Raw genomic sequence first — 12,986 nt, 5'->3', positions numbered from 1 at the left:
TTCCTACAAGGGACGTGGACCTTGCTGGACTAGGAAATGAGATGGCCAAGTGTTCATGCATGGCTAGTCGCACAAATTAATCTTTTGATGCGACAGTTCGCCAGCTTGTGTGATAGAACAGGGCTAAAGAACAACCTAGATGCAGTAGGAATGTAGTTCATGAGGGAGATTTAAAAAATTTAATTTGGATTAATCTTCTTACATGGCGTGGACGGGAGAGAAATTCAAACTGGCAGAAGCTTACTTACATTCTCAGAAACGTTAAGCCTGTGATGTCAGTGGGTTGTGTGGATACAATTTCAGTCCAACGTCCAGGTTTTTGTTGTTTATTATTATTTTTATGCAGTTTCCTGTGTTCGACGTGGGCTGGCACAATGAATCTTATTTCAAGAGGAATAGCGAAAGACTGTCACGTGGGAAGCTTCAGAGGCGGACTTGTGAACTTTTAATTAAAGAAAGGGAGGGTGAACTGTTTTGTGTTTCTGGTATAGCCGTCATGACAGAGGGTTTATCTTGAAATCTTACATGATTACATCTGTCAGTTTTTATTTAAATATTTAGTAATATTTGTTTTTTTTTCCCTTGTAGACCGCAAGAGCCTCGATTCCCTATCAACATTGGCATCACCGGCCATGTCGCTAGGACAGGGGAGGTAAGTGCGATTAGGGGTTGAATAGTTCCTGACACAGTATAGTCCCTTGTAAGCAAGACGTGGAGGACTCGTGGACATTGTAACTAAACTCAAAATTGTGCATTTCAGCTTGTGTTTGCCAATAATGAGGATATTAAAGAAGAATATACAGGAATTAAGAAATTTATAAACAGCTTGAGGTGCAAGCATTTGATTTTATTTAAATAATGACTCATATACATGTCATATAATCTGTAATTTCTAAGATTTTGCCAATGGAGACATTGAGTAGATTTCTGTGTAGATGTTATAGATGTCTAATTAACATTCTTATTATGATGCAGATAACAGATTTATTAAGTTGATTATATATATACATTTTAATGTGTCTGCATTGTAAATAGAAAAAAATAAGGGCTTTAATGATAAACCATTTTGAAAAAAATTGAAGTATATTTTTCAGACTCTGAACATTCCTGATGTCTATGCTGATGACAGATTTGACCCTACAGTAAGTCTAATAATTATTCTGTGCTAATTGATATGTGTGTATGTGTATGATGGTGGTGGATGTGGGGATGTGAAGATGTGTGCATGTATGTCATGTGAGAGAAACAGTACACAATAATATACCTTTGTTGATTTTATTGTGAGCTTTATCTTGTTGTCATGATTTCATACATATGAAAGTGCGTCACATGTGTTAAATAACATTAAATACCACTTTCCATATCTAGCTTATTACAGAATGTTTTACACGATGGGACCTCCAGACTGAACCTTCTCTAACCCCTGACCCCAGTTATTTAAACTTTCAGACCCCACAGACATATATTTTGACATCTTAGGAAATGCCTCATGAGATTTACACACATTTGCACACAATGGGAAGCCCTAGACAGGATGAAAGAAATACACCTTACAAATGTCAATTGTTCTCACCCATACTGTACTTTATTCTAATAATATATATAACAATAGCCTTATTATCTAATTATATTTCTCTGTTTCTCTTTGCTGCTACACTTACTGTTTTGCTTTTTCACAGCCACTGCTGTGCCCTTCTTCACTAGAAAATAACACTTTAGACATTCATATGCAGGTGGATACAGAGACTGGCTTTGTGACCAAGTCCATCCTGTGCATGCCTATAAAGAATGTGGCAGGAAAGGTCATTGGAGTTATTCAGCTGGTCAACAAGCTTGACAACACCAACTTCAACAAAAATGATGAGAACTTGTTTGAGGTAGAACAGAATGCCTCAGCCCACTGCTCATTTGCATCTTCTGTGGTTCGCTTAATATGATGATTATTCAGTATAAACACTTTGTTCTCTGTGCAGAAAGGGCAGAATGAAGTGCAAAAATATTAGGAGATTAATTTCATGTTTTAGGAGAAATTTCTAAAGATTTACAGATTACTTTCTATTACAGTACATTAGTCCATTAGTTTATCAGTCATGTCTCAGAATTTGAAGGCTCATTGTCTTCTAATGAGCCTTTTAAAAGTGTCTTCATGCAGCATGAACATGTAAAACATTGTAAAATAAATCCCATTCAGTAGGTGATGACTATTTCATTAAATATGAGTATCTAAGAAACATTATATAAGAAGACAGCTTTGAAAAGCGCACATAACAGAAATGTGTAATATGTCTTTATTAGAATTTTGTGTGAACAGGCATTTGCCATATTCTGTGGGATGGGCATTCACAACACCTGGATGTATGAGACTGCTGTCAAGGCCATTGCCAAGCAGCGGGTTGCTCTGGAGGTTATGTCGTATCATGCCATGGCGCCCATGGAGGAGGCAGAGAGACTCAAGGTACAACCTTTTTCAAAGTTTGACCACACCATTGGGCATGCTCAACTTTTGCAGTATTTAAGCATTTTCTGCTTAAGAAAGTTCCTGTCAGGCAGTCTGGTGGTGCAGTGGTTAAGTGTTTGTCACAGGTGAGGATTAACGTCCTACATTCAGATGTCATCTCAAACTTGCTGTGTTTTTTTGGGGGCGGGAGGGCTACTTTGCTGTGATGTAGCCTTAGTTGCTGGCTCAGCATCAGACACCAATTCACAAATTCTTTTCAGCTTTCTTTGATAGTCATGTAATATCATCATAACCATGATCAGTTTTGTCTCTTTATTCAGACACTTATATTTGATTTTAAAGTGTGACTAAACAGATTTTTTCAAAGTCAGTATATTCCTGATGAAGAATTTTTGGGATCTGAGTTTAGTTAAACTTTAAGGATATGTAATGTACTGTGTAAAATAATAGTGTGATCAATACAAATTAAAAATATTTTAAATTATTTATTTAGAATTAGATGTGAACTTTGCATTATTTTCCAGACTTTTTTTCAGACATGTTGTTCTCATTACGATATCAATTTTGCCAGGTGACCTGATGGAGTTTCTTTTTGCTTATTGTGACAGAAAATGCCTGTACCTTCATCACAACACTATAATCTCCTGGACTACAACTTCCATGACTTCACTCTGGACGATGACGATACACTCAAGGCCACCATTCGCATGTTTCTTGACCTTGAACTTTTTGATCGCTTCCAAATAAACTATGAGGTGAGAGAAACTGTTGATAGGAGTTTAAGAAAATAATGTTCAGAGAAAAGATTTTTGTTGGTCTGGCATGGCTGCAGCTGTACCTTCAATGTTGCTATCATCACAGGCTATGTTTGTGCGGCTGTAATTGTTATAATGAAAGTGTCACTTGACCCATTCTTAAGCCTAGACACTTAAGCCAAAATGTTTGTCTGGCAATATAAGCCTTAAGTAATATCATAAGGTCTTAAAAATATTCCATTTTATTTTGCCTTTGATCTCTCAGTCTGTGTTTAGATCTCACAAATTTGTAATACATATATATATCTTTTCAGTTTTCATAAAAAGCTAATAAAGATTTTGTTCAAAGAAAGTAAGGAGAAAGGTGGAATAATACAAGAGTTTGGAGTGTTTTTTTTAAAGTTTCTAAAGTGTATTCTCAGAATATGCATTTAAGCTCTTGGTGTGCTAAATTCTGTAATTTTTATGTCATAGCTGTTTTGCCGGTTTCTGTTGAGTGTCAAGAAAAACTATCGCAATGTCACGTATCATAACTGGAGACATGCCTTCAACGTTACGCAAACCATGTTCTGCATGCTAAAGGTGAGCTGTAGTTAACAATACATCTAGATGACATCTAGATATACACAAGTTGCAGCCATGCACTTTGCCATTAACTTAGCACAGACTCAGCATAAAAATGTTGCTGTTGAGAGCAGAATATGTTAGCAATGAAGCAGTATCTATCAAGCTGCTCAGCAACTGTAAAAATAAATTTCTTTTATATATATATTACAGTGTATAGTATATCGAGAGAGAGAAAGTCTAAAAGATATCAGTATACATTGATGCCATTGGTGACTTTCAGACTGGTCAGATGGCAAACATCTTAGGGGATATGGAGCGACTAGCACTGATGGTGGGCTGTCTGTGCCATGACCTTGATCACCGAGGCACCAACAATCAGTTTCAGCTCAAGTGAGAGTCGTGTCTTTTGTTAGGAAATTCGCTACCAGACTGCTGTGTGCATGTAAAAACATGCCTGCTTAATTATATCTGCACATTTTAGGGGGATGTATATGTACCCTCATGCAAGCATACAGTCTTATATTTTGTTTAGAGTTCTCCTACCAACTAGATGTGTGTTTGTATATGTGTGCCAACATGCATGCATGCTAGAATATGTCAGTTCATGAGGGTTTATGTGTTTGTAAACACACATAGTCTACATTAAAGCAGGATGGGAAGCCTACAAAATTCTTTGACTTTTGTCAAGAAATTTATTTTATCCATAAAGACATGTGACTATCTCAGTAAACTTAATAATAGTAGTAGTATTTTAAAGAAAGTGTTCACTGTAAATGTGATTTTAAAAAAAGATTAGTAATGGAATGATCTGAGAATAATACAATAGATGTGAGTTTCAAAACAGTTTTCATATTAGAAGGACTTTTATTAACTGATGTGTAATGTTCCCATACCCCCATGTTCCCTTGCTATAGTGACATGTGCTGACCTACTCTCTCAGAACCATGTCTCCACTAGCAGAACTCTACTCCACGTCCACAATGGAGCACCACCACTTTGATCAGTGCATCATGATTATCTCCACAAAGGTACGGCACTTCTCTGTTCTTTGTCGCTGCGTGACTTGTGGACAGGTCATGTATACTTTAGCATCAAACAAGTATGTTCTAGCAGTGCTTTTTTCTGGTTAGATATAAGACAATACATTATAACCAGCAGCTCATGTGTAAAGCTTTGTGTTGCCAAATGAGTGTGCTTGGTGTGTGTGAAAGAGAGAGAGGGAGGGGGAGTTATTGGGATCATGGTGGCTTGGCAGGATTTTTGCACACCTTTACCATCACCACTTTTTGCAAAGTTCAGTAAAGTCATGACAGTAGTTACAGCTTTGACTGAGACTAAGATTGAGGACGAGCGTGTGCCACCAATGCTGATGCTGATTTACTCTAATCTGCAGGGCAGTGACATCCTGTGCAATGTGGCACAGGCAGAGTATGAGCAGGTGATACAGATGCTAGAGAACGCCATCCTGTCCACAGACTTGGCTCTGTACTTCAGGTTAGCACTTTTCACTTCATTCTTTCAAAGTCCTTCCATAGAAACTTATAATGTCCCCCACCAACCCCTACACCAAGACAAACTGTATAGGCTATTGCAGTAGTTTTCAAAGAGCTGAAGGGTGCTGCAATAACCTGGCGCTCTAACCACTCAGATTTATCTGCTTTCTCAAATGCAGGGACCTGTGCCTGTCATTGTTTGCATATACTTTAAATCAACAAAAATCATTTTTCCAAATCAGATGGATTTGTTTTGTGCAAATATGCCTCTACTTTGCACACATATTCATGCATGCACACACATTGTGAATTCTATCAGAAAAGACTGAAGTTTACTTACTTTCTGTATTAATATAAATTTCTTGCTACCAACTATATCTGAACATTCACTGTTCTGTAGATTTCGGGGTCAGTTTTTTGAACTGACCAGGTCTTCAGATGTAGATTGGAGAGACGATTCACAGAGAGACTTGCTGAGGTCAGTGTCAAACTTTTTCTATTTGTAGTTAGGACTATGATTCCACTTACTCGTATGACGGACAGGTACATTTTATCATTAGGTTCTTTGATATTACTGTTGTATTTGTAATACTTGTTTTTCCTTGTTTTTAATACTTAGACTATCTAGAAAACCCACAATGCATTATCATTGTCTAGGGTGGCCTACACCTACCCTCATTTTTGCATATTAGCAACCACTGATTTGTTTCTTAATTAAGCTGCATAGTTCTTGTTTCTCACAGTAAGGCTCTGCCTCTCACAAAATGCTGGTAGACTTTGAGGGGGGAAATAATCAAAATTTAACTTTGTTCGGAGTTAACGGGTAACAGTCAAAAATTCTTTTGCTGCTTTGTCATTCAGTGTGGTACATGTGTGGTACCCAATGTTTATGGGTAGGCCCATAGTACATGCATTGTCTCTTTGTGGTTTATGGGGTTTAGGTCCATGATGATGACAGCTTCAGATGTTGCTGCCATCACGAAACCTTGGGAAGTGCAGAAGAAGGTGTGTGAACAGAGCTGATCATGCACTAGGCATACTTGATGCTATTTTAAAGCCTTTTGGCTTTCATCAATGTGTTAGTCATTCCAAAGGGGATGGGAAAGGGATACTGCTTGGAGGTAATATGAGAGAGAGAGAGAGCGGAAGAATGAGAAGACTAGCTTAGAATGAAGATTGAAACTTGACTACCCTGTAGATGAATGACATATTTGGGGAGAATAGGTCTTATGGTTTTTAGGTGACATTGCAAAGCTTTTAGGAATGTCTGAACCTTGATGGACTTACTTTATTTACACCTAACCCTAGCATCTTTTAGGGGAATCTGATATAATAATAATAGTGATTCAATTACAGTCTGTGTGGAGAATGCAATCAGATACAGCCATTTTATTATTATATCTCTTGTAGCTCGCCATTATGCATTAAACTTTCATTTGCCAGTCATGAGAAATGCATTTTTTTATTTTCAAAATTTTGTATTTATTTCTTATACTTTTTAAACTCTGTGACAGGTGGCAGAGCTAGTGGCCAGTGAATTCTTTGAACAGGGCGACTTAGAGAAAGAGGAGCTCAAGATCCAACCAATAGTAAGTAGGCAGATGGTATGCTTATCGATATTGCCTGTTCTTCAAATCTGTTTTCCTGACACAACAGTGCCTACTGTTTTTGGAAACCATGCATTTCTTATATTTATACTAATGAAAGTGAGTAATTTAGGTAAAGTCAGTCAGTCAATCAGTTGTCCCTTGATCCCAACACCTGTCATTGGGGAGAGTAGACCTATTTCATTTTGAAGTATAAAATATTGTTGTAAATAAATATTATGGGTTAAAATATAATGAATTTAGTAATAGTAGTTCTGTTGTTAAAAGTGCTGGGCTACCTTTGACATGCGTTACTTGTACATAAACCACTGTTTCTCTGTGTGTGTGTGTGTGTGAATGTCTGCATTGGTGCATGTGTATGTGTGTGCATGTCCATACACAGGACATGATGGACAGAGAGAAGAAGGACAAATTACCTCACATGCAAGTTGGGTTTATTGACAACATTTGTCTCCCTGTGTATGAGGCTATGGCTCGGGTCTCGACAAAGCTGTCTCCCCTGCTACAAGGTTGCCAACAAAATCGCTCAAACTGGCTTTTAGAAGCAGAAACGGCAGAGAAAAATCAGTCTGAGAGACATCGACAGGCAGAAAAGCAAGCAGAAGAGCAGCGTGCTGAAAACAGCAACAAAGATAATGATGAGAAAACAACGTCCTGACGGTGTGTTTTATTTTAATGCCTTTTCTCAATTTGCATAATTCAAACTTTATAAGGTTATATATATTATGGGCAAGTGCACAATCTTTGGCGCCTCTCACACATTGTTCTCTTGTTGGGATCAGAACTGGAACTGTTTGCTTGTGCTTACACTATGTGTAAATTTGCTGGCAATTAATTTGTTTTTTCTTATAATCCTCTTTGTTGAACTTGACGAATGCAGTTGCTGATAAGTTTACCTGGGATAGATGAAGGCTTCTGCATGAACACCACAAATATTAACCCCAGTGAGCTATAGTTATCTTCTCCTACTCATGATATATCGGGATTACTTTTATCTTAAAATTTTTAAATTAAATTGCCAGATTAGTTTGGACCTTATTCTTGAAGGAGTATAAGCTGCATGATGGGAGTTTTTATTCATTTTGGGTGGTTTGTAACTGAAGGGAAAGGAAAATCTAGGAAGGCTACCTGCAGAAATGCAGAAATTGAATGTTATACATGCTGCATCGTTGGTCCTGAACTCTCTCAGACTGTTCTTAAGACTATAAAGTACAACTCCTATGATGTTGAGAGGAGGCTGAAGGACAAATGTGAAAGCATAAACATAAAGCTGCAAATGGCAAGCTTTGTCTTAAAGGTATCGATGATGGAATTGATAAAAAAATGTTGTATGGAGGAACTGATTCTGGCATTTGAAAAGAAGTTGAGAATGAGATCTCCTGGCAGTAAGGAAGCCAGTGATGATGCAGGAGATTGGGAAGGCCAGAGAGGGAAAGAATCAGGCCACCTTTCCTTCTGCAAGGTGAGAACAGAAACATTCTTTCCTGAGGGGTGCTGACATAGCTGTCTCAGGGTCGTAGATGTAAACCCAGAACTAATCCTTTTTGTTTGTACATTTTGGAAATACTGTATAGTCCTCTGTGACATCTTATCTGCTAGAAGATAAATGTTTGTACTTTAGACTTATACCCTGTACTCATCACTGGATCTTGCTTCTTGCTGTTAACATCTCCTTTGCTGTATGACATCAGATACTACTGCCAATATTCAAGATGTTGCTATTTTGATGCCATAAAAAGGTTCTAGATTATTTTTTACATCAGCACTTGTGTATGTTTACTGTGTAAATGGAAAGTGATAAACACTGTTTTTCAGCAATGAATATATCTTATTTTGTCATTTTTCTCAATATTAATACCTTATCTACTTTCTGCATGTTCAAATGAGCAGAAAGTGGATCTGAATCAGTTGTGCTATTTTGTACCTTTCCAGTGTATATTATCTTTATTTATTAAGAGGAAAGTTTGCTTATTGCACATCACTCATTGATTGATCATAACTGTATGACAGCACACAACAATTTCCTTTTATTACTTCTTTGCTGTGCAACTAAAATGGTATGGGCTTGTTTTCTGATCTTTGGCATACCTGGTTTTGAAGAAGTCATTACTACCAGTGTGTCAGTGAACTCTTGAGATTCTGAGGTCAATAGGTTTTGATGACAGCGATGATAATAGGTGAGAGGACAGCTGTGAAGTTTTGGGTCCTCTCAGCAGAGTGTTTTTGCATCAGTTACATTTGACTTTTCCATGCATTATGAAACTATTTTGCACACTTTTCTTATGGTGTGCACATTGTGTACATAAAGCGGTGGTCTTGCTTCTCTGCACAAAACTGCATGTGAAATATGTGATGGTAAAGTTTTGTCTTTTACTAGCAGTGCAGCTCATTTGGATGCCTGGTATCTCCCAGCTAGCACACAACTTACAAATTGTTTCTATCACACCTCCTTAAAGGCAGCTCAGTATTATAACCTTGAGCAATCATCAATTTACATGTCTTTCTTGCACGTTGCTAGAGTTTTTTTTTCGCCCGGTTATTGTGAGAAGTAAGGCTGACTGGCTGGCCATTTTATGATTCTTTTGACTTTCGACAAGGAGAGAAGCATGAAAAGCGAAGCCATGTGTTAAATAAGGTTAACTGTTTCAATGCCCTGCGTTCTGTAGCAGTCAGGAGAACAGGTGTCATCTAGATGTAGTAGCTTATTTTGACTGTCATCATTCAATATAAATATCAGAAGAGCTAGCAAACTATCTACACCTCTGTATGTTGTGAAAGAGTACAAGTGTATGTTTATGTTAGGCTTGTTTATGCTATAGAACTTGTAGGCAATCCATGAAATTATTTCAGCCTTCAAAACGCCCACCCGAAGCTATGGAAGAGGAGCAATAATTATGATGTGACAGTTTGTCATCTCCCAGTTGTCCATTGCTAAAATAAGTGGTTTCCATACCTTGTTGAGTCTGCGTTACTCCTGGTGCTATGATCAAAGATGCCCCGCAGTTAAGTAGCAGAAAATAAGACAGTATCAGTGGGGTCTGGAAACACCCTCACTAGCCCTTGGTAATGGCTCAATGAGAATTTTGATGATCATGATGTTCTTGTGGCCAATCCTGATAACAGCTGAGGTGTAAACCTGATCATTGTCGCTGGCAGCACTCATAAGTTTTGATCCATGGTGAAGCAGTAGTACAAAATAGTGCAATATGAGAAGTTTGCGGATGGAAGGCTTCCCATGGGAATATGACTGTAGACCTGAAAAACATTCAGGCTATAGCTGCTTGGGTGTAAGTGGGTCTGGGAGCATAAAGATGTGGACGAAAAATATTAGCCTGTTCTATTAAATGCAAAGCTAATATTAAAATAATTAAGTAAATCAAGATTTGGAAAAAAATCCATGATTTTAGTAAAGCTCAGTTCATAAATACTCGGTTGCCTTAGGTTCCATTTTTAAAATGTGAGCAACACAAGTACACTGTTTACAGTAGTCATTTCTAAAATGGGTTACTAAAGGATGAGATTTGACTGTGTGGACTGGGTAGCTAAATGTGGAAGGAATGAGAATGACCTGAACTTTTTCATGACTGTTCCGTTAATGTCCAATGTTCATTTTTCAAAAGCCCCATCACCACTGTGCAGCATGAGTTTTCATTGGATGTTACTTTATATTTGCTTGTCTTTTGGACTAGTTTATGTCTTCTATTGTCTGTTCTTTGGGACAACTGTTCTGGACATATCAAGTATATTGGTCACCCTGTTATATTTGTATCTTGCTTCTTTTTAAAAAAAAATTTATTTCAATTTCTTCAGAGAAGTAATGTATTATGTGTATACACATTTATGATTAGAGAAAATGTTAAACGGACATCCTAGGAATTTGATGGGCTTGGAATAAGTTTAGTTTATTTATGTTTATTTGTCATTCATGGTTAGTTTAGTTTGGTTTATTCCTTGTTGCTCCTTTGAGGAGCATAGGGCCGCAACAACATCATTCATGGTATGCTTGGGTTTTTTTCACCATGAGAACTTAGATGCTTGAATTAATCAGGCATACATCTGTGAAACCACATGTGAGACTGTGTATATGTGGTTGCATGTGCTTATGCCTGTATATTACTTTCAAATGCGATTTAGTTCGTTTTGAGTGGGAAGAAGTATTAAGACAGATGGCGATAATTATGTTGATAATCTGATACATACAAGTGATAAGTGAGATGGTTTTGATGAGCGTGGTGGCAGCAGGGTTAGTTTTAAAAGAATCATCTTTTCTTTATCCTAAGTCTTGTCAGATGCTGCTTGCCACCTTCTATTGTGCTTTTTTAGTTTTGTATTATTGTTATTTTAAAAAAAGCACTTTCCACTGAGATGTCCCCGGTTTTGAAAGAAGACTGTTAAATTATGTTCATGGAAAAAATTCATCTTTTCCACTTGTATTCTTCTGGATGTGACAAAGTGGGGCAGGTTCCAAAACCTACACCACTATATGCTTGCTTTTTCCTCCTTTACTCAGGAGTAAGGTCCTGCAAGCTGAGGAAGCATCACCATGGAATTGGCATCCATATTTCAGCCTCATAATGCATTTCACTGGCAGTTAATTTGCTCATAAAGGACCATGTCGAGGTAGGGGAGGTCTCCTTTGCATTGCAATGTTTTTGAAAATGAAATGCAATGACAAGTGTTTGTTGAGGTGCAGGGGAATGGCCTAATTCTGTCACAGTGCTAGGACAGTAAACAGGACAAGTTGGCAGGCTTACTTTTCTTTTCAATGAAAATGCATTTAATTGCAGCAACTGATGACCTACGGGTTTCAGGAGTAAATTTTTTTTGTGGTTGCAGATGTGAGGAGTGTATTGCTGTAAACTCTAGTGTTTCAATACTCAATGTACATTTTCTTTTGTTATTCATATGTTGTGCATTATTTTTGAAGAAAAAAACGTTCTGTTTATTCCTGCTGCCACTTAGGCATTTGTTGTTATTGTGAAGGGGTCAGCATCAAACAGCTTGTTAGCATAACTGTATTTTGTACATTTCAATGGCCACCTTACCTTCTTGATTCTGCTTTGCTATATACCAGTTAAGGAGAAGAATTGACACAATACCGATATTCATTTTACCTTTCTCACAAAAAGTTGCCTACCTCAGACATCAGCATAAAAACTGTCATTATTAACATTGTACATCTTGCTTCTTCTTACACCAGCACCTTCATCTCTTTTCTTTATCCATTTTTCTGTATCTGCTAAATTTCATGTTATGTCAATACTTTCAGTGAACACCTTATGAACATTTTACACTAGATCACTAGATTTTACACTAGATCACTAGATGTTTAAGAATGCCTCAAATTTCTCACTGGAAATGTTGCAATGTCTAAAATGCAGTGCTATTGAACACCTGAAGGAGCACCATTTGCTTGTGTTTTTTAAAAAAAAACCAACTGTATTAATAGATACTGGGGTTCCACTAAACTTACAGATTTTTTTAAAGCTGTTTCAAAACAATTTTTTTTTTTTCATTCCTTTAGTGCATCACCTTTATGAAGTGGACTTGTTACCCACTTCCCCTGCCTTTTATGTAAATGAATAGATTTGTGTTAATTAGCAGAATGATGTCACTTTTATCCTTGGCTTTTAATATGTGAGCACTGTGTAATATAAGCCCAGGAAACACTTCAGAACATTTATCTCAAGCCTTGTGCACAGGTTGCCTTGTAGTTTAATTGCCGATGTCTCAGAATGCCATGCTTACAGGGTGTACAATTATTATGGAAGGCTGCTTTTGGCAGGGGTGTGATCATGGCATGTGGCAGTGAACTGACAAGTAAATAGAAATACAACTGAGTTTTTTTGTGATACTCTCTCCACATTTTATGCACTTTGTGATATTTCTGACCAAAATGATGATGCGAATTAATTTATTTGAAGTAAACAGCTGCATCACAGACCTGTATTTTGTGTATGAGTGTAGTGGGACTAGCAGTTTTAGGCTCAGTAGAACAGGGATGGGGTAGTGTATGGAAGAAGTGTTTTGCATTTGTTGCGATTTTTGCATCAGGGTGTTGGTGTTTCCCCCCAAGTTTGATTTTGATGTGGGTTTTACACATGTT

At 37.4% G+C, this 12,986-nt stretch overlaps 1 protein-coding gene across 1 annotated transcript in view; it reads left to right on the top strand.

Moving 5' to 3' along the window:
• The window catches only part of LOC112563018 (dual 3',5'-cyclic-AMP and -GMP phosphodiesterase 11-like), a 92,045-nt gene extending 79,224 nt beyond the window's left edge, over positions 1–12,821 (top strand). Inside the window, 13 exon segments of the mRNA XM_025236701.1 lie at positions 589–652; positions 1,095–1,142; positions 1,734–1,877; positions 2,312–2,455; positions 3,067–3,213; positions 3,688–3,795; positions 4,061–4,170; positions 4,721–4,808; positions 5,174–5,274; positions 5,674–5,751; positions 6,215–6,278; positions 6,788–6,862; positions 7,263–12,821. Of these exon segments, the coding sequence (XP_025092486.1) occupies positions 589–652; positions 1,095–1,142; positions 1,734–1,877; positions 2,312–2,455; positions 3,067–3,213; positions 3,688–3,795; positions 4,061–4,170; positions 4,721–4,808; positions 5,174–5,274; positions 5,674–5,751; positions 6,215–6,278; positions 6,788–6,862; positions 7,263–7,538 (1,447 nt within the window). The 3' untranslated portion in view covers positions 7,539–12,821.
• The last annotated feature ends 165 nt before the right edge of the window (positions 12,822–12,986 follow it).

This window comes from Pomacea canaliculata, linkage group LG1, assembly GCF_003073045.1.
Source record: "Pomacea canaliculata isolate SZHN2017 linkage group LG1, ASM307304v1, whole genome shotgun sequence".
In the NCBI taxonomy this organism is placed as follows: Eukaryota; Metazoa; Mollusca; class Gastropoda; order Architaenioglossa; family Ampullariidae; genus Pomacea; species Pomacea canaliculata.
The sequence above is the reverse complement of the archived record's forward strand: the minus strand, read 5'-3'. Positions and strand labels throughout refer to the sequence as shown.